The sequence below is a fragment of the Gymnogyps californianus genome, chromosome 1, assembly GCF_018139145.2.
Source record: "Gymnogyps californianus isolate 813 chromosome 1, ASM1813914v2, whole genome shotgun sequence".
In the NCBI taxonomy this organism is placed as follows: Eukaryota; Metazoa; Chordata; class Aves; order Accipitriformes; family Cathartidae; genus Gymnogyps; species Gymnogyps californianus.
In genome coordinates, this window is record NC_059471.1 from 86,111,906 (window position 1) to 86,138,240 (window position 26,335).

The 26,335-nt window shown below is 38.6% G+C and overlaps 1 protein-coding gene across 2 annotated transcripts in view; it reads right to left on the reverse strand.

Annotated features, from left to right (window-relative positions):
• Positions 1–279: 279 nt before the first annotated feature.
• SH3KBP1 (SH3 domain containing kinase binding protein 1) overlaps positions 280–26,335 on the reverse strand; it is a 236,120-nt gene continuing 210,064 nt past the window's right edge. For both annotated transcript variants that reach the window (XM_050915197.1, XM_050915196.1), the window contains 7 exons: positions 25,129–25,291; positions 19,266–19,351; positions 8,386–8,495; positions 6,925–7,050; positions 4,216–4,487; positions 2,721–2,784; positions 280–664 (listed from right to left, as the gene is read on the reverse strand). In XM_050915197.1, coding sequence (XP_050771154.1) covers positions 623–664; positions 2,721–2,784; positions 4,216–4,487; positions 6,925–7,050; positions 8,386–8,495; positions 19,266–19,351; positions 25,129–25,291 — 863 coding nt within the window. In that variant the 3' untranslated portion in view covers positions 280–622. The remainder of the gene's footprint in view (positions 665–2,720; positions 2,785–4,215; positions 4,488–6,924; positions 7,051–8,385; positions 8,496–19,265; positions 19,352–25,128; positions 25,292–26,335) is intronic.

Consider the following 26,335-nt stretch of genomic DNA (forward strand, 5'->3'; position numbering starts at 1 on the left):
TGCAAAGACCAGACTTCTGTTGGTTTGTTTCCTTCTTGTAAATACATTACTGTACACAACGTAAGTTTAAATTGCAGGGGATTTGGGGACATAAAATTGCATATTTAACAGAACTTAAAACCATAACAAAAAGTAGGCTGTTCTATCTCGAAGCAAAAATAATCCCTCCAGCCCCAACATTAACATTCATTCCTGGCTATATGCAGTACAAACATTTTAAAATCTGTGACAAAAGACAATTAAAAACCAAAAGTCAAAATCATAAAGCTTGTAAACAGATAATCTGAAATACACTTTATTTATGGAAAAATATCATCAAAATAGTACCACTATGGACTAAACTGCCTGAGTTTTCATTTCACCTAGGATCTTGAAGTAGAGAGCCTTTAGCACAAGTAGATCAATTTCAGTCACAACTAGTGCCACACAGCACTGCTTCAGGTGGGAATTTTGTCCTCGTTGTTGGTATTTTTGTTGTGCTATCAAAACCTGTTGTGCTAATCCTTCAAATAAAGGGATGTTGAGGCAATTCTTAAATCATTTGGCACAAAGTTATTTTGGCTGGGGCATAAATTTGAGTCTCAGTCATGAAGAATAATGCAACATTCCACCTATCAAGCATTCACTTTGATTGAAGAGCTTTCTTTATGTCATTAACTTCCATCTGAAAAGAAAAAAATATTTGTGATGAAATTAGATGCTTTAACAAACTGAGGCACAGTTGGTGCTGCTTGAAAAGCACATGTTCCATCTTGTCCACAGGTGTCGAGTACGGGTTTTATACTATTCTTATTTCTACAGGTTTCACAAATTGAGGTGACCTTCTCAGCTGCATAAGATGACCACTCACGGCTTCCTCCCCTCAGAGCTTGACAAGTATAATCATTGAATGTACTACAAGACCTTTCAAACTCTTTAAATTACAACTTTTACAAGCCACGCAGCTCGCTGCCAGGAATTACTTGCAGAATGAGCACTGTGCCCATGCACCAGCTGCTGCACTTACACCCGGCACAAGTAAACTGAACTGCTGACAATGAGCACTGGTAGCTGAGGAGCAAAACCTATCGTCTCTCTCCTACAGGGACGGTTCTTGCTGCAGGGATGGCGGTTGCCTTCTACACCCATCAAGCCTGAGTCCAGGCACCTTAAGGGCTCTGATGGATGTACAGCCATGTGGTAAAAGGATGTGGCTGAAACCACCGTCAGCCCTAGATGTACACTTGGCCCCTCTGACAGACACTGGAAGCCCCGAAGCAGGGGTATTAGATTTATTCAAACACACCCGCAGTGCTCAACTGCGCCATATCATCAAGGCAGTCTTCTTCAATACATGGACTGAGAGCGGTGCTACTTTCTGACTATCAGAGCACTCTTAAACTAATGCAACTTCTGTTTGTTGAACTCTCATCTTCATGTAAGGCTAGTAATGCCACCTTGGCTAGCATCTGAACATTCACCAGTATAAGCAACATTTGAACTGGAGTAAAAGCATTCATTTATAAGATCATAATTTTAAAACCATTAATGCAGGTCTCTGTATAAAGATGTAAACCCATCCTTGGAGGTAGAATCCAGACCTCTGAATAGTCTGGCCTGTTAGACGAAATCAATAACTGCTATTAAAAATGCTCACTGATTTTATCTGAATAAATTTCAATTTTGGCTGAACATGAATTGTGTGTTACTAGAAGTCATACTCCTATGTGGTTGCAGGCATAAAGTCCTTTAGGCAGCCCTGGAGCACAGACATTGACGGTCCCCAGTTCTGCCACCCTTTGCCATGTTCCCAAGCACTTTACTGAGCAGGAATAGCCCAGTGAAATTACAATTTGATTTTCTATCCCTAGTACAAAGAAAAAGTACAGTTGACCTATACCATAAAAATATAAAAAATAATCGATACTAAACCACTTATCAAGTACATAGACTAGACTAGACTATTTCAGTTGGATGGGACCTACAACGATCATCTAGTCCAACTGCCTGACCAATCCAGGGCTGACCAAGTTATAGCATGTTATTAAGGGCATTGTCCAAATCACTCTCCAAAACCCAGAAAAACAGTTTCAATGTCATTCCATATCGAAGCAGCACAGTCAATGACCCTAGCAAAGGCCCAGCTCCATGACTCTCACAGAAGTAGGGCACGACAACATCTAGAGCTAAGGTACTACACAAACTACAGTAGCAGTAACTGGGTTCTTAATCAGAGCACCTTCTTTTATATTATTTAGGATGCTTTAGTAAAGACAACCTGAGTACAGTCTGTAAAGCAGACATAAAAATCTTGCTATATGAAATAATATTCCAAGCATATCAACACTAAGACAAGCCTACTACAAAACATAAAGCTTTGGGAGAGAGCAAATCATTTAAAAAGACATGATTTTATTTGTGACAAAATCAAACCATTAAAACTGAGACTAAAAAAATATCATAGTTTGAATCCTATATTGTGTTCAATTTTTCTTTTTCATTTGTCTACTTGTGCTGATACATTTTTAGATAATTATCAGGCTTTTCAGCAAGAACCCAGTATTGCAATATATATGACACAGACTGGCAACCCTATGAAGGGAACAGGTATATCCCTTTCACAAATGTTAGCAGTTTTTGATTCACTGGAATTTAAGTATCTTAGCAGAGTTTTATGTCCCGTACCTGAGGCTAAATCAAACCTGCCAATACTTCCATAACATTATAAATAATTTAAGTACCTGCAATCGTAGACGGATCTTCTTTTCTTCATCCAACTCAGACAGCAACTGTTTAATCTCTTTCCTGTTAAAAGAACGCAAAAAAAGCTCGGAATGGAAATGATTAAACTAGTAAAATACAAACGATCACGTCTTGGAGACATATTTTCCTTGCTTCACTAGTTACCTTTTTTCCTCTGAATAACTAATTAAATTCAGTATACTCTTGTATACTATATGCTATACTACAGAGAAGTAAGACTCTCTATAAAAGGACAGTACCTTCCACAGCCCGTACGTCTAATACGTAATGTATTTCCTCCTAACAGCCCAGCATCCACAGGCTTTCCTCTGGACTAGCTGTATCAACACTGTATCAGCACCCAGTTGCCTTTTTTTCCATACAAAATGTAGACGGACTGGCTGTTGGTGGGTTGTAGGAACTGGTAACACAAATCCTGCCCATGCTATCACATACTTAAGCCACTTAAAAGCTGTTTATGCTAGCAATACAATGTAACCTTCAACTTCATTTATAAGACTTAACGATCCCAAATATGGATTTGCTGTCATCCTTCTTTGTCGGGAAGTGGAACATAACTATAAGGAGCAGAGACCTTCTTGTGTTCCCACTGAGTGATCTCACCTTAAGACAGAAACCAGTAGGTGGAAGCAGCCCTTGCAAGAAGGGCCGGGGAGACCAGAGGAGCAGGGGTCAGCCTAAGAGGCGAAGCCATGGGGCTCGCTGGCTAGATCCATCATCCATCTTGAACCAGGCCCTCCCGCATCTTCTCCCAAACTCCCCGCACACCTCTGTTCCGCCACAGTCTCTGCACGCTGCTTTCCCTTTTCCTTTTCCTGCCTGGGCTACACATAACTGACAATGTAAGTGAAGGTTTAGCTTCCAAAACATTAAATATTCTCAGGAATAGCAAAAGCTACACGCCAGCCCCAGTTTCTCCTAAGAAATGAGCAGCTTAAAAAAATAAAGATGCCCAACACTAAAATAGTAAGATTGAGGATCATAAACACTTCTTCAAATGTCCTAATCACAATTCAATTACTTCTTTTGTAATACGAGCTTCCTGGGAAAACGTGCTAACAGTCAAACAACAAATCGATTTAATAATTTTAGGAACTTGTAGTCATTTGTACTAGAACTAGAACAAATGCACCCCTTATTAAGATCAGTGCATGAGTTCCCAAATAGTTATTGGCAAATAAAACAACATAAGAACCTTATGCACTGCTTATAGCTTGTAACTTAACTTTTTCAACACCCCATAAACATCTGCTTATATCATAACACAGCAAAAAAAAGCTGTCACAGATGGATAGTGCCAGTCTTTTTTCCTGAGCTTCTCACCCCGAACGTGTTCTGTCAGATGAAAATCACTCATAAACACAAAGGCAAACTGTGCAGAGTAACACACATGAAGGCAAGCTCAAGAAGAAACTGCCACCACCATGCATGAATGGATGCATCCCACCTACAGTTGTGATTTGCAGTACTTACTTTTGCTGGTCTTTCATGGTTTCAATGATGGTTCTTAGCTCCTTAATCTGTGTTCTCAGCTCCTCCAGGGCAGTCTGACCTTGGCTCAAGGGCTCAGTCTTTGGCTTTCCTTCAGTACCGAACAGGGATGGGGAATTTGACCTGTGGCCTGTTGTTGCCATAGGAATTGAGTGAAATCCAGGTGATGGTGAAGGGGATAGTGATGGTTGTACATTACTGCCACTAGCCAAACCTCCTGGTTTTGGAGGCAAGGAAGTTTTATTATCAGACACCTGCAACAAAAAGAATAACATTTAATTTCTAGAGAAAGCTTTATGAAAATCAGACCTCTAACTAATATTAAGTATTTTGCTGCTCTTCAGTAACGTTGAAAGTCCATAGTCAAACATGGACAGTTTTGGCCAAAGCATGAGAAATATAACAATTAGTCATTATCTTTGTACATGTACATCAGAGGGGGTCTAGCTGGGATGCAGAAGTTCAGACAGCTTCAGCAAGACTTTCCACAGTTGCTACAACCAGTCAGCAACAAGCGTGTCCAAGATCTCAGACCTAGCAGTGAAACAAACCAGGGAAAGATGCTCAGTGTTTCTCTCAGAAGTTTGTGAGAATATACCTACATCCATGGACGACTCCTGTAGAGCACAAAACTGCATGGCTAAGAATCCAAGTTGTATTTTTTTGCAGATTAAATTTACAATCATCAACTAACCATTGAAGGAATCTTCAACACACAATGTTTTTTAAAGATTAAAAAATGTGTTACGTGTTGCCCTTAGTGTTACGAAAATAGCAAAATATTCCTTAAGTTCACTTGTTGGTATGATATAAAAAGAAAAACAAAATCCCATGGCTTCAAAACGATAATATATTAATAAGAAATAAATGTACTGTACTGTCCTCTGTTAACTGAAGCTTCTGTGAATCCCCAAAACCACCAGTGGCTCTTTATTGCTCCAGCAACTTAACAGAAAAACGCAGCATTAACCTAGTTACCCTGGAACCATGTGCCTGGCTCAGAAGGATCCCATGCTTCTTGAATTGCATTCCAGTGCTCTACTTATTAGACAAGGTATAGAAAATCTGAAGTCCACCTACCATACATGACCAGGCTATTTCATTGCATCCACAGAACAGTGTACAAGTACAGTTATCACAATGGCAAGTAAGGTGAGTCTTAATTATTTATCATATTGTTATTCAGCAATGCTAATGTGTGCATTATACGACAGCTACCAGGAGTATCTGAAAATCTGATTTGGCCAAGAGTAAGAAAAAGCAGTAGGCAACCTTCCAACTCTGTCTTTGGAAAAGAGATATTGAAGTTGAATGGCAAATAGGGTAAGATATTGAGAAAAAATGGTATGGAAATGGAAGGAGATATTGTAAGTGAGCACTTGGGGACTGGGGCGGTGGCATTAGCTGGACAAAGTAACTGAGAGAAAAGTTAGTGGTCAGATGAAAATTAGGATAAAGTGTGACGGGGAAGGAAGAGCAGGATCCACTGAGTTCTGCAAAAAACAGTCTTCCCCACTACATGAGCATGATTGAGCACAGAACCTGTCCTGGGCAAGCACTGCATAAAAAAAGTGTTCTGCAGAAAAAACAGTGTGACCATAGAAATAAAAATGGTGTTATAATCACAAGAAAGCTGAATCACTCCAGTGGCTTGAATGCTTGACTTCATGACCTTAATAAAATTCTTTTAACATTTTATATATATATGTGTACATGTGTGAGTAATGTGTACCTATAAGCAGATCTTTCATGGATAATAATCCTTATATCAGTAGATGCAAGTTTCCTTTAGACTGAAAAGAAACAGCAGGCTGAGTTCAAACCTGCAGCAAGTGAGCAAGGCACAACTGGAGTCATCCATACTGAACACCTTACTCCAGGGCTTAACTGCCTATCAATATTAAAGCCTCGAGCAGCTACTTTCTGATAGCAGTCATCTTGTTTTACAGCAACAACATCTACATCCTTGGCATACCAGCCTATAATTTACGAATATTGGCCCAAGAGTATTCCTGAACTCAAGTGCTCCCAGAAGAGGGAGCTATATAGCAAAACATTATCCTTAGAACTTGATCACAGAAGTGCATGACTTCATTTTTCAAATGCTTTTCTTATGCTATTAGAATGTAATATTTGTATTATTAAAGGTATCCTTATGTACTAAAAAATAGCTCCAACCTCTAAAGCCTGATCTACACACTCATGTAATATTTGATTATCCTATAGTTTTCTACCAATATACAGTAAGAATGGCACAAGCCTACAAAACGAATACAATTATACTGGTATAAAAAGTGATTATACTTGCAAATTTAAATTCACATACTATTAGATGTTGTATTTTCTCTGCTTGCAGACTCTTCTAATGTAAACTCAATTTACAGCTGCAAAAAAGGGCCTTTGTTTCTAAAATTTATTTCCCTTGCTTGTCTGATTCTGTGAAATATATTTACACTAGAAGGATTTTTTTTCACAGTATGGTTATGGAGACATTTTAACTGTGCAATTCACTTTAGACTTGCATTTCAAACACAGAACAATCTTTAGTAACCTTTACAATTTTGAGCTTCTTCAAAGGGCTAGTTACCAAGTGACTGTTGAATTTAATTTTAAAAATAAATATTTGAATACTGTTTTAAAAAATGAAGATGCACGTGATAAGGCTAAGCAGAGGCATTCCAATTAACTTACTTGTGATATTGTAACAGTTCTTGATTTCTTTGACACTTCAATAGTTTTGTGAGTAATAGAAACATGTTCCTCCTTCTCGTCTTCAGGACTTGGTGAGTCAAAGAAATCGGGGCTTGAAAGGGATGACTATGTAGACAAACACACACACCACAGGAGACGAAAAAAAAAGCAGGTATTATCATTGTACAAGAATTTAACAAAGGAAGAAGAAAAGCATTTCTGTGATGACTTTTTTTTTCAGTTATCATTTTCCAAGTAACAATACTTAAAATCAAGACTCTTCCTCCCTTTTTTACATCTTATTTTCAAGGCTAGAATGCTTTCAAAGCATTCATGAAATAAGATAGACTTAAGAGTTGAATTCAACATTAATTTACATCTTTGCATTGCATTATATCATAAGATGAAAGCACCTTCCTGGCTGCAAGAAGAGCGGAATCTTACTTGGCTAGGACGCTGAGCACCGTGCTGTGGGGATGCCAGCTCTGCCACCTGGGCAGCTCTGCCATGGCTTTGTTCAGTGTAGGTCCCACTTTGCTGCTCTTCAGAGGACCCATGCTGCTGCCTGTGCACACTGCTGGCACTGCAGGGCTGCCTTGTGCACAGCCTCTTTGTAAAGCTGCAAACAGGGAAGGTTCTTTCCACCCCTTGTTCCGTTCCCCATAGATTTGACAGAGGAAGAAAAACCTTTTTACTTGTCTTTTATGTTTCTATATTTATGTATATAGTAAATTTTGAAAGCTTTCTTTTTTTGTTTTCTGTTAGTTTCACAATAATAATTTTTGCTTCCCTCCACTTTGTTTTTCTTCAGCAACATGAACACAGGTAACCATCAGTCGTTGCTCTCATTCTGATATTCCAGAATGCAAAAAAGCACGGAAATGAAGAAACCCCAAAGAAAAAGACACTGAAAAACTAAGCAGTGGTTTCCAAAGTATGGTTTATGAGATCAACTTGTCTAAAGATACATATTAGAGAGTGAAATTTAAATCACCCTTATATTTACAATTGTGAGCTTAATGAGAAGAAATGATGGCTCAAGGAGAGCTGCTGAAGGCTGAAACAGTCTGTCTGTCCTCAAAATCTGATAAATGTCCTAGAGAAACCAAAGGAAACGCTTCTTTTGGGAAATACTTTCAAAATCCTTAATACTTAGCACAAACTAGTTTATTCCGAAGATTTTTATAAAGGATTTTTCTGGCCTCAGTCATGGTTGGCAAGGAATGCTTGCAGCACCCAAATAAGGGGGTACAAATCTTGTAAGGGAAGGAATGTTTTAAACATCAGTATTCAAAACACTGGCAGCCTTTTGACACTGATTTTCCTGAGCTGCATCTCTCTGCCTCACTGTACATGTGAAGGAATGGCTGTGTAAGCACAGTAAAAACACCAGGGAACACAAATAGGAGGGAAAAAAAATCAGAAAAAAATATTTTTGAAAGAAAAGGAAAATTAACTTACAGACGTGAGAGACTGGGAGGGTGGTCGCCTGCCAGTAGCTTTTGGTCTGGTTGTAGTTGGATGATTAAGCTTCTCAGCAATTGGTATTACAGAGTCAAAACCTTCCAAGTCTTAAAAATAAAATAGGATTGATTTAGTTTTCTGGCAATTGTCCTCAAAGGGAAAGAATCACAATTTTTTTCTAATTCAAAGAAATCAAATCCCATTTTCCCCATCGTGTCACAGTGTTCTGTACACGTTTAGGCACCATGATGGCACTAAAAAAACCTGAAAGTCAAAGGCAGCGGTAATCCAGTCACCCTTGCCAAGCACAATTACCCTTCCATCTCAAACACAATAAAGCAGAGAGGGAACGTGTAGAGGAGCCTTTGGCTTTGTTTTCCGCGCAGTGAAAGCTAAACGACAACATAGGTCCTATGGCATGGAATAAACAGTTTCAATATTTCCATCTTGCTGTTAAAGGAGTTAGGAATTTTTTTTCCTGAATAATTGGAGACATAAGACAGTGCACAGGTTGTCTCAAGAACTGTACTGTCAGCACTGCACCTGCAGCAATTGCTTAGGGGAGCACAGAAGAATGATGGAGCTCAAGTGATCTGCAGGTTCCCGGACACCTGCAGCTGGAGGTAGCATAGTTTCCAGTAGCTATAGGTGAGAGGAGTATCTCCAGTAGTCCAGAGGTTATGGTAAGTAAAAACTCCAACAGGCTCCTGGAGCTGTACACAGCCCAGGAAAAACAGGTCTGCTCAAATGCAGTATTGACCGTCTTCATGGTTAGTGAAATGCACTGGGGAAGTGTTTACTGAATCCAGCCGCGTGCTAGCATGTTTACGTGAAAGAACGATGTGAAGGCTGAAGGAATACCGCAGCTCGTGATTACATGCCTGAATCAAACGGCTTAACATCATTCATCTATTTTTATGGGTCATATCAGTTTTACTCACCTCCATTTCAAAATGCCCTACTGCATATGTTAAGCAGAAGTGAGTCAGAAAACATACAAGAGGTACTTTAGACAAGATAAATCAAAATTCTGTAAAATTACTTTCAGACATGAATCAAATACTGGAATGATATTCATTATTCAGAGACTATTTTTCATTGCACACATGGAGGAAGAAATAGCTTTTAAGTTAATAGTTATATATACTGGGCACTTAATTTTCACAACTGTTACAGAACAATGAATCTCTAGAGATTCAGCTTTGTTGCCATATTACAACCATCGTACAAAATTACACAATGGAAAAACGAATTAATGGGCCTGTGCAATAAACTATATGCACTGAAGGACACTTAAACTGATTCCAAGTACTCATGATTTGGCAGCTAGGAAGTAAATGGGATCAGACATTCCTTATTCAGCAATATTCTTCCATCTCTGGGAGATAAAAAAAGAAGAAGAAAAAAGAGACCTCTTTCAATAGCCCTTAAATAGTCTAAGGTTATTCACCTCCAAATACTACTCTATTTTTGGAGCAACTCTTCCTATATATAACCAGTGACCCCACTGTCCTCTGTGAGGTATTTCTCTCATTGCTTTTTCATTGACTGTTGCAACCTATGTCCAAAGGTAGGTCACAAAGTCTGTCAACAGGAATTTGGCAAGCCAAAGCCTCAAGTATACCCAACATACCAGGTGAGGGAGGCTACAGTGCTTTTAAAGTACAAATGAACTAACATTAGCAGATGGCACAAAACCTATCTGGAGTCCTACAGAACTTCAGGGTTTCAGGAGAGGAGAAATGGAAGTAAAAATTTATTTTGTGGGGGGAAAAAAATGCAAATGTAAGAGCCGGTTTCCAGTAATACCCAGTTTGAAGCTGACGCATGAGATAGCTAAATGACTTGCTTAAGATCACACAGCAAATCAGTGACGTATTTTAATACATTGTCTTCATTTTCACCACTGTGTTACTTTGTGAAGTTGCACAGCAAGAATATATTGCCATCAAAAATATACATTTGTCTATAAACGTGAAGCTCACATACATGAGTACAAATGGAGGCTGAAGCAATCCTTCCATTTGTCCCAGCCACTCTTTCCCACCTAACTGTTTTTACTATTATTTCTCCTGAGCTAGTTTTAATCCAGCTTATTTTCCAACAGCATGTGCCCAGCCACACAAATACCCATGCTGAAGGAAGGATCAGTATCAGTACCAGAGGACTGATACAAGCTGCTGAAACTGAAAGGAAGAGCAGACTACTGCTTTGGGGGGCAGCAAACTGGCTGAAGTTATCTTGCAGCCTAGGAAGGCTCCAGTGCATGACTTGCCTCTCTCTGTGTTGCCGATTTTATGGCAAACACCACAGTCCCTTCCTCTGTTCTTACAAAAGATAAGTATCTACATTAATATGGAAAACAATCAATGAAGAAAATAGTGAAGGCATTAATTCAATGTGTTTCTTTGGCTTAAATAAACTAATAATTACCTAGAGTTCTATGTTTGATCAGAATAGTCAAATATTGATGTTTAAATTGTAAAATGTATCGATATACAGAGAGTCTACGAATTCGTGTCCTTGAGACCCATGAGCACCTGCAGGTAAAATCTGCTCCACGCACTTTACGAATACCATGAAAGATGAACATTTCTTTGCAAAGCTTCTATTAACAAGAAATACTGGGAATCCCCCATTTTTTCCACTTCTGAATGCATTTCTGATAGCTAGAAAAATAAACTAAAGCAGCCTATACCTGCACTGAATTTTAAAAAAAGAGCAGAACAGAGGTTGGAAAGGCTCCAGAGGTAGAATCTGCTGCCAAACTAGTGAAATCACAGCCATTCAGCTGATACTATAAATGAAATACTATTTAAGTGTAAGGGACAACACTTGGTACAATGCTAAAATAGTAAATTTACAGTACTTCCATATGCCCTTTATCCCCCCCTGTTTGTTCTCCTTATTTAGATGGGGTTCTAGCTCCCAAATCCGCTCTGCATCTAAGGTTATCACCACCTTCCACCGTCATCACCTATGAGGTATTCATTCAGGAAAATTCCCATCTAGTAAACTGGTAACTAGTAAAATGATGAACAGAACCACTCAAGAGACCTCTGCCTTACTGTCATCTATACTGTAGATCCAGTAATGAATTCACTCATACTCGTTATTTGATTATTTTTTGCTGATGGAAAGCAAGGTTATATGGGTGTGACTATATTATACTCACTGAGGTCATTAAATGCAGAGATTTGATTTTAGTTTGTATTTCTGTAGCTATCAGAAATTGGGAGCTTAAATTTACATACTAAGCAAAATGTAAAACCTTCCTGAGCTGAACCAAATGGAACGCCATCAAAAAATAAAGTCCGGTCTACTGTATTCACAACCATGTTAATTGCCAGTAAGGCAGCATCAGCATCCAACAGACCTGAACTCTGCAATGGTCCAGCTTTCTCTATGTCTAGTAATAACAAACAGTAAGGACGGTTCTATTGAACACATAGAACATAGAGGGCACCCATCAATTAACAGTGCCACTCCCTAATTAAAAAATAGTTGATACTTGTTCTACAAATAAACAGATGCATTCATCATTATTACTGTCTCACTGATCAAGCTAGTAATTCATGAAGTAATTCATGAGAGGGGAAGAAAGACATCAGAGTAATTCTAATATACTAGTGTAGTACACATAATAAAATGTCTGGCTTACTGAGCAAACATATTTAATGAATATGAAAAAAGTTAGCTGTGCAAGAATTATTCCCTGGTATCCTTCCAAGCCAGTTAAGAATAGGATATTTTTCCCCATTGCTACATTCATTTGGAGACGTGGTTATTTAAAGCACGATGACGGTGTTTTTAAAAAAATGCCCAGATCCAGGAAAACAATTATGTGAGGAAAAAGTTCTCAGCTCATTAGAGTTGTACCTTCCCGGAAAATAACCTTCAATCTCTCCCCCTCCAAAAAAAAACCCAGAAAGAAAAAGTTAAATGGTTATGCTTCCTTCCTTACCCCTTTTCCCCCCTGCATTCACTATTCTGGCATAAAATGTGGCTAAGCCTTAACTTTATCTTACGTTTAGGTTTTTTAGTCTTTGGGCAAAGTCATTTATACATAATGAAGACAGAAAGCTTTTTGAATTAGCAGAGAGATTTCACCTTGAGAAAACTGAAATGGAAAGTGATGGATAATAGCAGAATCAAGACATTCCGAATGCTAACGGCAAGGTTTCATAGAACAGAAATACAGCAGGGCTGGAAGAAATGAGGCAAAGGTGGCGTTCAATTCATTTGAAGACGATAATGTCACAAAAGCCACAGAGATAGATTTCATTTCATAATCATCTTCAATACATTTAAAAAATTGACAATAGCCTTGTGAAATGGTATATACACTGTCTTTAAATACAATAATCCTGAAAGCTATCAAATGAGACAAAGATACTGCAGACAAAATCTTCTGCATTAATGTCCATTCAATATATAGCACTAATTAAAAAACAACTCAAACAATAATCCAAATATTACTGGGAATTTTCAGAAGACGACAATTACTTTAACTACTTCAAGCACCCAGATTCTGCTACTCCATCCATGCTGAACAGCATCGTACCCTTCAAGGAACACAGCCATGCTCCCAGCCAGGGTCAGGACAGCAGAATCTCACCCATAATGAATTGCAGACTCTTTATTAAGATTTGGGTAATGCACTTTTAGCAGGAGGGCTCCCTGGCTGCAGGGTTACTGTGTTCAGGAGTGTAACAGTGATGTGCTGGGGAGGCCTGCCCGCATGGTTCTTTGCTTTAGAGGGAAACAGCTTAGCTCACCTGGCTTCCCAGGACAGTCACTGGACAGCCACCTTTCCTAAAGTATATGATTATCTTTTCCCATTTCGACCCTGACTTTTATCACTTTAATAGCTGAATGTAGAAAGCTGCCATAATGAGCTTTGCTAACCATTTGCCAGTGCCCTCATAAGGATTTTATTTTTAACGATTCAGAAGATGCCAAGAAAGAATTGAAAGGTCAAGAAAACTGAGCTAGAAGAAATGGATACGCTGTTTTCAGGCACCTCAACTTGACACACTTGGAGAACGATTTAAATTTCTGGTTTACTGCCTATTTCTGGACCCTCCAGGGCAAGAGATCTAATTAATTTATGTAATGGACCATTAACATATCCCTGATTACAATATTTACAATTCACAACTATGTTCATGGGTGATTTTGATTCACTGACATAAATATTACAACTTAACCCAGTTGGGTAATTCTGCTCCTTTGCTTCGCTCTATTAAAATGAGCATGAACAGCAGCATAGAAAGAAATAACTGGTTTAGGCAGATTTCGGTCTTCATTATATGAGTCACATTTTGTCCTCCAACCCTTACATTTACCAGTATTTTCTTTTTTCCAACTTTTACTCTGTGTCTTCAGGCAAAATAATTATAATGTCTTACAGTATAACAGCCTGTGATTTAAAGACAAACCTGCTCCATTCTACAACATTTTACTGGAAATATTCTCCATTTTTTTCCCTAGTGTGGGCCAAATCTTATTAGATCACTTTTTCTTCCAGTCAGAGGCACAGCGGTCACCTCCTCTAACAAATATGAGCACGTTACAGCTCTAGAGAAACTGCAAATACAGCTCAAGGAAACATGATATACGGAAGATTTTTTTATTTGTTTGTTTATTAGATATTTTGAAGTTGGGTATTTTTAACTACCCTTCCAGGCAAGTTAGCACCAGCCTTGGAGGGAGGGAGAGAAAAAGAGTACAGCTAGTAACGTGGGTTCGGCCAGTACTCCATGATCCACCAGCAAATGCTCTGAAGATTAAAGTCTGAAGAAATGCTGAAAAATGGACTCACGTTAACCAGCTTTCAGGGAATCTCTTAAGAAAATTCATACCAACACTATATGTTTCAGCAGGAATCAATGAAGGCATATGTGCCTTATGTTAGCACTGATGAAGATTATTAACTGCTTTCATAAATACTATGCAAAATGTGTAAAAAGCCAGGAAAAATATTGGAAAGATGTGTCTGCTTGGCTCTGCGCGGCAAGCACCAGTGCAGCTCAGTCTTTTTGCAAAGCACAGAAACTGCTTCTCGTGTGGATTAACTGAGCACTTCCACAGTAGATACATTATTTATATTTCTTTGTGACTTATTCTTTAAATCACTTAGCTTAAATCCGTATGATTTTAAGTGTTAGATGATTTCAAAGCAAGCCTATTTTGGATAGACAAGACTTGTTTCAGGATTGCAGGATTCCAAAGTGTGTGTGTATATATAGTTCAAAGACTTAGCATTAATCCTGACTTGCAGAAATAACTCAATACCAATAATTAATTAGAATAATTCAGTAATTTTCTGGAAGCATTAGTTTTTGATCCAGTAAGCTACTGTATGTGCTAGATGTTTCTGTTGCACTGGCCCTCAGATATAACAATTCTTTGTGAAATTAAAAAGAAACACGTAACCTATTAAAAGTCAAGTTATGCAATAAGGCATGAATTTAAGCTGTTGAAATCAATGTAATTCTACATAAGGACTAGTCTTCTGTTGGTAGAACAGGGCTTACTTACAGTGTAGCTTATGTTGCTTTAGAAGCATTTTAAACTAAACTCAAAAAGCCACTGTCAATCCAGAACAGTTGTTGGTATATGAGACTTTACAACAGATGTAACCACTGTGATTTAACCACTGCAATACTGGAGACAAAGTCTTGGGTAACATGACTGTGCACTTTCCACTGAAAGCCAGTGAGTGCTCTTCAAATTTCTATGTTTTGGTTTGTTGGGTTTTTTTTCCTCTTTCAGACTAGATAACCATCCTAGCATGTCGCTAAATATTTTTGGTTTGTAACATGTAAGGACATCACAACAAAATATATGCATCAAAATTTGCGATGACACCATTTATCTGTAAGAACAGGTTAATGAAACCACAGCATTGACAAACAGCGCGTGCAAACTGTACATGTCATGTCACTAAAATTTCTTATGGTACAATAAAATAAACTACAATGATTTCTTGTTTCAATGCTATGGTGCAAGATTTTCAATTTCAACTTTTAATTAAAAAAAACCCTGTAATAGCCACGTACACATTAGGCGTTCTACAAAATACTTCTTCTTGTATTTGTTTGTTATGCATTGTCAACTAAAGCAAAGACAGGACAGAAAAGAAATGGAAAAAAAAAGCCTTACCCTCATGAAATGAAGAAGAGTTACCCATGGCAAAGAGATGTAAATAGGAAAAGTTGGATGAAAGATGTATGGAAAGGAAAGTAAAGGCATCACTGAAAACAGGGAAAAAGAAAACAAATGAAGAAGTGAGGAGCAATGGGGAATGGTTCCTCTTAAATAATATATTCTGAAGGCTAGTTTTCCAATGGTTTTTTATAAGGATTGTGGAAAGAAGCAAAGGCATGAACAACAGTGGTAATAGCTGCCATTATATCTACAATCAGCAGTGATGTTGCTGAACAGGACTTGCTCTTGTCAGTACAGATTGTAAAATTGTAATCAGTGCTGTATTATCATCAAGAAATTTAAATGTCAAGTCACAACTCTGCAGAACATGCTAGTAAAATCAAGCCATGCGCTAACATCTACATAAAAATAAATTTTTATATATGCAACTGACAGAACATTATGCACAGTATTACACATCACCTCAGCCTTGCTCAAGCATTTGTGACTATCCTGATCAGTGAAGTTGGGTGAGAATGTTTTTAAAGGTGTTTTTAAATGTGGGGGGGTTTCTGGCTAGACAACACTGATCCACTGGTGGAATATTACTTAGAAAATAAATAGAAAAATGCTGTTTCCGAAACAAGCAATGTTTAACGCAGGGATCTAGAATAGGGGACCTAGACACAATACAAGTTTTGAACCTGGATTCTCCAATTCCCCTCTCCATATTGGTCCTCAATTGTTGATGGAATTATTGATTTTGTTCTGTCTGATCGCTTGTTTGGTTTTTGGGAGATGGCATATGGAAGGACCCTGTGCCTTCTCCTCCCTCCTTGTAAAGGTTTTGGTCTCATCATGATAAAGAAAAGGAACCAACTTAGAAATCCTTAAGAAGGTTTCACAGAATGGAAAACTGCTCTCCATCCAGCTTTAGTATGGTTTGCTTTTATAACCAAAACTGTCTCTCCAATGCTTTTGTACATCTCTCTGCTTTCAATGAAAGAACAAGAGCTTTAGACTGGCTATAGGACTGAGAAAGTGACAGCCATTATCCAGCTTAACATCGCTAGCGCAAAAAAGCCAGGAAAGTGCTGTAGTATTCATTTTCAGTTCATGATTCACCATCAGTCCTTAGCATAAGCATGAAAGAGGGTGAGGCAACTTGCAACTGACTGCTGCTTTTTCCTCTGTCCTCCCTGAGAGCTCTAAGTGCCTGGGAACGGTGTTGGGGCTAATGGAGGAATAAAGAAGAGCCCAGAAATCAGAACGGTCATACACCCAAGCTGCTGCAAAGGCCATTTAACTTCCATTTTCTTCAAAGGCTACTGCTAAGCCCCACCTTGTCTGTCACATAGGTCCACTCTAATTCGTGGTGTGAATTTGGATTACTGAAAAGACATCAAACGACTAGATTTAATCAGATCCATTTTGACTGGAAGGATGAACCTCGGAGAAGCTGAGGCTGTCCTCCCCACAGAGTACATGAGACTGGGGCAACACCGGTAACACATAACACAGTTAAATATTACCTGGACTCACACTGCCCAATCCATCAGTGTTTTGGAATACACTGGGACAACTCCACTTGCTCATCCATCATTTTTACTAATAGCTCATTTAGCCACAAGATTTCTCCAACCCATTGTTCTCTTTGTAAATAAATACAAAATCTAACACATTTATCACAAATCTTTCCAATTACACTGCCCCATAAACTGTCCTGAACTCCAAACCTCTCCTCATAGTAAAAGACATTAATCCACTGTGAATTGTTTTGGCTTATTGAGTTTTAATTTATTGCTCTGCCCTCTCTTAAAAGGCTGTTTATTTCTTTAACAATATTTTACACAAGCCATCAAAAACCTCCTGAAAATTCATATCAGTTACGATCTTTGGGTCCACTTTCATTCCAAAATCATAATTTATTTCTTCTTTTCTTTTAACGAGTTGTCTAACAGGCCAGAATGACATGATTTGCCCTTGTAAATGCCATCCTAGTTTGACCCTATCAAGTTATACTTATTGAAGTATTCACACTATTTTATCCTTGGGCTCAATAGGTTCCCCTTGTTAGTGGTAACAGGAGGTCATCAGCTAAACCCTTTGCAACATGTTGTGTATGTGGTTTGGTTTATGGACTCTTGTTGGCTCCTATTCTCCATTAAAAAAACCCAACACAAAACCCCCCCCACCTAAGTTCTGGAAATGAACAAAAATTATTATAAATCGAATTTCCTATGCAGCCTTTTATAGATTATTAAAAAAACCCCAGAAAAATACAAAACACTCTAAGCTTTTATCTTGATAGTGATTCCAAGGAAACTAGCACAAGGATTAAAAAAGTTTACTTCCATCAGACCACTATATGCTATTTGCAGTCATAGCTTTCTCTTTCAAGTAAGCAAAAGCTTACATGCTTTGAAGCAAATTTGTAAACATGAGTAACAAACACTAAATGGTAGAATTTGACTGCATTTCCATACCATTCCTTTATATTAATCTCTACAACAAAAATGTTCATGCAATTTATCACAAGCTTCTAACTGTCCATGTTTATCCCAAATGAAAATCTGGAAAAAACATACTACTTGCTTCTCCAGAAGAATGTTACTATCATAAACCATAGCAACAGCAGAAGGTTAAAAAAAAGCAGACATATGGATACTGAAAAGCTCATAAACCTATGTGAAATCAATTTAGCATTTTATTGTTACATTGCAATTAAAATCCATCTATAACTTAAAGCTCTGCTTTCAAGCCTGAAGAAAAGGCAGGTTTGGCTGTTGAAAGTATACTATTTTACAGAAATGTTTTACTAATAAAGCAGTCTGGGTAGAAACCACCACACCGAAATAATATTTAATGCTGCCAGCCAAAGGTAGTAATGCTTACACATTCAGGGTACCCTGGTTCTGCCTTTTACAAAAACAGGTCTCTCGCGGCACAGCTGCGACTGTGGAGGAGAGCGACGGCAGCAGCTGTCACCGGCGTATTTCTAAGTAGAGGTAGAAGATGGCTGTCGCGGCTTTTGCTTACAGCCCTGGGACAAGAGTCAGAGCACCTTGCTTTCCAAGTGCCACTTACTGCAGCACCCACCTCAGCAAACACCTCTCCTGCACTGCCAACTTGAGAAGGAAGGAGGGTGAGAGAAGACAGAAAAATAACCTATCGTTACTCCTTTCCAGGTGATTTCCCTATTAAACTGTTTGTGTTGCAGGGACACAAATTATTATTTTCAAAAGAAATTTAGACTGCTTTTAATTGGTGTTTGCAGTAAAATTTATTCAAATTGGCCTGAATTGCATCTCTATTCCTTTGTATTGGAAAGTGTAAAGATTACTAACTGAACCAAAACCACAATCTTTTGCAGTATTAAAAATATGGCAGCACTAATATTACATCTGTTAAACAAGTATGACTTCTTATCGTTGGCCTTCTCACTTGTTTCAGACTTTTAAACAGAAATAACAAAAGCCCTCCTATTCCAAAGAGCTCACCATTCCATATTGCCTTCGTTAAAATTTTTTAAACAGAAAACCCCAACAAAACTTTTTTAAGTAAAGCAGAAATGATCCTTTAATCCTGCAGTTAAAATTTTATATAAATGCACTCACATTCATTGCCAAATCCTCAATCTGCCTTTTGGATCATAACAAAGTCACTAAAAAGCAGAAATTTACCATAAATTTCTTAGGCAAACTATAAAAAGCACTATAACTTACCGATGTCATTGCTTCTTTCAGAGGCGTCTTTCTCTAGAGTGCTGGATACTGTACTGCCCACTAATTCCACTTTTGGACTATCACTCCTGCATTTGGATCAAGAAGAGGAGATATTTTATTGGTGTTTTTGTGTGGGTTACAGTAAATTGACAGCTAACTTGCAATTAATAATGAGAGAGCAAAATATTCTTCCTTTGTAGCACCAGAGTAATAGCAATGTGTCAGAGAGAGCAATCTCCAGTAAGTAGACATGCTGTATGGATTAACCTTATCTCGTTTCTCCTTAACACCTGTCAAAAAAGCCTATTTTAGACACTGTAGTGTCCTGAATAATTCTTCAGATGTTCACAGCATCTCAACATGAAGGAAACCTAAGGGCAAAGGGACATTCTTCAACACCTTATTTGTCATTTTTTCTAATTAATCGGCTTGCATAAACTATAGCGATGGACCATCTAGAATACTGGAGAAAGGGAGAGAACCTCAAGCTAGCATCATGTATTTCAGCAGTTCCTAGTATTTACTCATAAATGCAGCTCCTCTACCACCTTTTTTCATGTTGCTTATGAGATTAGGCTATGAATATTGTTTCTGGAGGTCCAAAGAACCAAGATCACCTAGTCTGTCTGGAATGTCTTTGGAATAGGCAAGTGTCAAGAGTTGTGATACTGTATACAGAGGAACTACTTTTCAATCAAACAGGAGATCAAACATAAGCAACGTGGTTATTCTTTCTTCGTAGAACTTTCTATCCCTCAACTACTTAAGTTTACTAAAATAATCTGACTATTGAAACAATTAATTAAAAAAGGGCCAGTGGTAGGTGAGTAGTTCAGCATTGCACACGTCACACAGACAAATCTCTGTGACATTTACTGTGGTAACAACTGTTCAATTAATGCAATAAATTGTACTTACCATCACTATCAGGTCACCTAAAAGATATCATAGTTTTTCCACAATGACTATTGCCAGTGTAGTGCTGTAACAATTATGATGTACGTAAGGCACCCAAATTATGGGTAAAAGTATAGATCTGTCCCTGAAACAACCCAGGCAGATGTGCACTTCTATGAACAGCAATAATTAGCCATTGACAGTAAAACATATAGCGAGCTCCTGAATTTCGTTGATTTTTTCATTTGTTTCTGCTTTTGATGCCATAAGCTGATGACAGGTGGCCTGAACCTCAACTCATGGCAGCAGTTCATGAGCAAAATACAAAGTGGCTGGAAACCCTATTTCAGACTTCAGGAAGGCTGTGATAAAGAGTCTGAAAATTTGTTTTTAAAAACGGATGAAGTCACAGATTAAGTGAACATATATCCAGTTAAACACTGTGGTAGGGTGACAAGTATTCTATGAACTAAAAAAGATAGACAACCAGTTTATGACCCAAAAAACAAACTAGTCCTATACAGCTATCGGTATGGCAGGCAGTCTGCACCAGGAAGGAAAGAGAAGAAATCTAACACATTTCTAGAAAAATGTATTAATTGGCAAGATGATAAATAAAGGTATTCTCCAAGTGATTTACCTGATCAATTAGTTTTCTTATCTTTTGGTCTTTAACTTTTTTTTAAAAATTGCTTATATATTTTTAAATCTGTAAGAAGCAACATAGTTTCTTGGCTGCCAGGGCAATGAGCGTCTGACTGCGTACTCTGTTTTGCACACATATATTTCCCAGCAAACTGAGAGCACCATGTGAGTTGGAAGTGTTCTAGGAAATGTGTGAGTACGGTTTTGGAGGAGATTCTTAGGATGGTGTGATTTAGGGCTGAAAGTCACAACATTTACCATTTGACTACAAAAGATACCGAGATATATGACAACAACCCCACAAAAAACCCCAACTCTGTTCTCAAAAGAATCAACAGGCTTATTACGCCAATCTACATCCATACTGTTGTGAAGGGAGTGGAGCCATCCCTTCTTGGTCACAGCATCTCCTTCCCTCCACTCGTGCCCGTGCAGATAGGCTGTCAGCTTGATCAGACAGATGATCAGCCTGAAAGAAACCCCACACTAACAGAAATGCCACTGCAAACTGATTATTTGCCGTCTGTAGCAACACTCTGACCCATATGGCTGAATGGCAGCACAAATGCTGGTGCCAACATAAGCGAGGCTGCGGGAACAGGCTGCCACGAGAGGGAACCTGCCCGTGTTAGCAGCAGCATGGACGCAGATTGGTTTAGACTGATTGTAAAAATGTATTTTCTGTAGGTCTTTATGTCTTGCCTACTCCAGACAATTGACTCATCTGTAAATTGTATAATCACAGGTATGTCTAAACAAGCTGTGAAGCCTTTGGAGCAAATTGACAGCTATTCTCTGTCCCACACGGTTTTTGTCTCTCCTGTTGCCCTTGAAGCCCTAACCTGCCTCCAAGGAAGGAGGATTATATTTAAATGGAAAAACAATCATCACCACAAAAAGTCAGTGACTTGCATAAGATGCAAGCCACTTACTCAGAACAGAAAAAAACCCTCTTCTGCTCAGCAGCTGCCACGGAAATCTCATGGGACTCACTTTATAACTACAGTAATTTTTCCCCCCTAGGATCATGTACTGGTTTTGGCTGGGATAGAGTTAATTTTCTTTACAGCAGCCTGCATGGTGCTATGTTTTGGATTTGTGGTGAAAGCAGGGTTGATAACACAGGGGTGTTTTCGTGATTGCTGAGCAGTGCTTCCACAGTGTCAAGGCATTCTCTGTTTCTCACCCCACCTCACCAGCAAGTAGGCTGGGGGTGCACAAGAAGTTGGGAGGGGACACAGCTGGGACAGCTGACCCCAACTGACCAAAGGGATATTCCAGACCGTGTGACATCGTGCTCAGCAATAAAAGCTGGGGGAAGAAAGAGGAAGAGGGGGATGTTCAGAATTATGGCATTTGTCTTCCCAAGTCACCACTACATGTGATGAAGCCCTGCTTTCCTGGGGATGGCTAAACACTTGCCTGCCAATGGAAAGTGGTGAATGAATTCCCTATTTTGCTTTGCTTGGATGTGCAGCATTTGCTTTATCTGTATAACTGTCTTTATCTCAACCCATGAGTTTTCTCACTTTTGCCCTTCCTATTCTCACCCCCATCCCACTGTGGGGAAGTGAGCGAGCGGCTGGGTGGGGCTGAGCTGCCCAACTGGGGTTAAATCACGACAGGTCAGCAAAAAATCTGCTGGTTCAATTTTTATTCTAATTGCCTTAGGTTTTTCAGATTCTGGAAATGGATACCAGCAGGTCTTAAAAATATTCACTATCTTATTAAACTGAACTGATTTAAAAACAAAACACCTTTATTGAAGTGACTGCTTCCATTTGAAGTTTCACATTTCTTAATTATTCAAGTAATTCAAAGTCTATTCCATGGATTATTTCATTATATGAACTTTCTGCCCTCTTCCTATAAGACACCCTTACAAGTTAGAGCTTACCAGGCAGAACAGCTATATGAGATAAATCCATTAATTTGAATTAGCTGATAAAGAAATTCATAGGGAAACTGCTAGCACTGTGATCATCAACATGCATCATCATCACCTCAAAAATCACCTTTCCTTCTAAGTTTTCACCTAACTAGTGTTACAAGCAAAATTATTTCAAATATAATGGTATTAGATAAAAAGAACGAAGCATTTTTTTCTGTGCTAGACATAGCAGAGTTTGGACAATTAAGAACACAACACGGTTACTGTTTATATCTGCTTTTTCACTTTGTTAACATGAAAACTGAAATATCTTTAAAAATGCATGGTTTCTTTATACAATTTTGTACTTTGAAAAAAGGAAAACAGAAGAGCAATAAAACACCCCTCCGCAACTCTAAATGTTTAAAATATTTATAATATGTTTAAAATATTCCAGGCAAAGGATAGAACAAAAGAGTAGCTACCCCTTTGCATGACTGGCCAGTGAACTGAACACTAGGGTATATGTATTGGTCTTGCCAAGAAGATATCACTTAGCTAAATCTAAAGGTCGTAGCAAATACTTGCCTTTCCAAGCATGCCCAAGTGACCAGCAGGTGTGGACTACATTTTGGAACAACTGGGCAAGTATGTTCAAAGCCAAGAAGTCCAAAAGAAGCTGTGGCAGTAGCACCTGGACAGAAGGGTAAGTTCTCAGAGATGCACAGCCAAAGCACTTCAGTAAGATGAAACTGGCAGCACAAGGCAGGCATCGTTTTTTTATTTTATGTGTCTCAGATTTCACATTGACAGCATTTGTTTAATGAACCATATGTGCAGGAATGAGGGGAATCAATGTCTAGGATTTCTATTTTGTTCCACTCTACCCTATACTCCATTCTGGTATTTAATTCACCATTAGTATACCTGAACTCCAGTAGTTCAATGGCAGCTAATTTTTCTAACAGTTGTCCTGGTTTTGGCTGGGATAGAGTTAATTGTCTTCTTAGTAGCTGGTACAGTGCTGTGTTTTGGATTTAGTGTGAGAATAATGTTGATAACACACTGATGTTTTAGCTGTTGCTAAGTAGCGCTTACCCTAAATTAAAGATTTTTCAGTTTCCCATGCTCTGCCAGCAAGCAGGTGTGCAAGAAGCTGGGAGGGAGCACAGCCGGGGCAGCTGACCCAAACTAGCCAAAGGGATATTCCATACCATAGAACATCATGCCCAGTATATAAACTGGGGGGAGCTGGCTGGGAGGGGTGGATCAGTGCTCAGGCATCGGTCAGCGGGTGGTGAGCAATTGCATTGTGCATCACTGGTTTCCCCCCCTTCTTTTTTTGTTATATTCCTTTTCATTACAATTATTATTATTATTGTCATATTTCATTATTATTATTGTTAGTATTATATTTTACTTTAGTTGTTAAACCTTTCTTATCTCAACCCACGAGTTTTCTTCCCGATTCTCCTCCCCATCCCACTGGGAGCCGGGGGGGGGGAAGTGAGGGAGCGGCTGTGTGGTGCTTGGCTGCTGGCTGGGGTTAAATCACGACACAGTACAATAGTAAAATTATTTCTATGCCTATATTCTAGTATTTCTGCAAGATGTGCAGCCTGCCCATTTTAGGCAACTGCTTTTTTCTGGTTTTCACATATTTCTATCCACTATGCATAAAGGAAGTCTACAGTGCACAACCCAGATGCTGATGACTAATGTAGCCATCTAGACTTGATTAGGACTACAGGCAAGGCCTTTTAATTTCTGCAATCTCTGCTTTTCCAAGCTCTAGCAGAGATTAAATGGAGTTGTGTTGCAAGTCCAATTTCTCCGTGCTCTTCAAAGGCTGTAGCCACCTCTTATAAAGAGCATCACATAACTATAGAATAACAACCAACATTAGAGCAGAAATACTTGACAGCAGTATTCTGCAGCGGCACCAGCTTAAAGAACATTCTATGAAGACGCATGTACTTTGCTAAAAATTGATCTAAAATGATCAAAGAAAACAGACTAAAACCAGGCTGACAGTATTTGAAATGTGCATTGTCTAATGCTGTTCCTCAGTACAATCCAAGCTTTTGCACTGACTTAGTGCCCTGGCTAAGCTGGAATAATTTGAGGTAAACTAAGAAAGTCAACATCAGCACAACATACTGATGCAGATATTTCCCACATATTCTGCAGTGGAAACTATGATGCTGCAGTAACAGTGTGTTCATCAGTAGAAATGAACTAGTAATGAACAGTCTAAGACTGTTATTCTTGAGAAGATAGTTATGATCCAGCCACATGACTAGAAGGCTTTTCTTTTTTTCTTTTTTTCTTTTGTTCTTTAAATACAGTTTACCATGAAATAAATTGTGACATTAACTGTAAAATCTAAATTCTTTAAATGTGTGTTTTTTCCACTAATCCCAAAAGCACTGGACAGAGGAAAAACAATACCTTGTATGAGTCACAGGCACAACTGGTCTTTCTGGTCGTCTCGGGGGCAAGGTACCAGGTCTATTCACAGAGTTTGCTTTGGGTGGCCGAGGTTTCTTCGGAGGTATGGCAGGAACTGAAGGCTTCTGCAAGTCTAACTGTTTTTGCTCTCTCTCTGATCTTTCTTTAAATCAATTATTTCCAGAAAAAAAGAACATGGATATTATTAAGTGGAATTCATTTGCACTCACAAGTCTACAATTAAACAAGAAATCTTCAACTGTAAATACACTGTATACAAAGAAAAAGCTTATCTCCTTTCCACTTCTGTCCTAAATCATTCTTTATTTAAAATAACATGTTTACCACAAATCAGTTGTTTGCCCTGCCTGACTTTTCTGCCTGTAATTCCTCATGGCTGAAATGTGTGTGTAGTGTCTGAATGGGAATGCTGTTTTTTATTTTAGTAACTTACTGATTTTTGAGTGTAAAAAATAAGAATGGCAAAAAATTACATGCCATATGGAACAATTCCCCATGAGCACAACTTATATCAAATTCTAATATGAAACTATTAAGTTAGAAGGTCACAAAAGTAATTATGCTGGATACTCTTAACATCTCTTGAACAAACAGAGAAATACCATTTCTGGGGGGGAAAAAGTGTGTTTCAGGTGAACTACAGTTAAATGAAAACACAAGCATTAAAATTTAGTGATGTTTAGCAGGATGTAAACCCCTCGGAAAAATCAGACCTTTTGTTTAAGTTTTTAAGCACAGACTTATATCTTGAATTTTTCAGCTTGCCAATGAAAAACTGGATCATTTACAGAACAGATTATGCATAGTTAGGAAGTGCCACAATACTAATATCCAATGCCAAACATGCAATGCCTGTAGGTAAAGTACAATACACATTAATAACTCTTGTAAATAATATGCTCTAAATTCATAATACAAAACTGTGTTGGGTCTAGCTGAGATGGAATTAATTTTCCCCATAGCAGCCCTCACAGTGCTGTGCTCTGTATTGGTAGCTAGAACAGCGTTGATGACACACCAGTGTTTTGGCTACTGCTGAGCAGTGCTCACACAGCATCAAGGATGTCTCTCCAACACTGTGTGTCCCCCCCTCAGTAGGCTGGGGGTGGGCAAGATCTTGGGAGGGGACAGATCCAGGACAGCTGACCAAAGGGATATTCCATACCATATGACGTCCGCTCAGTAT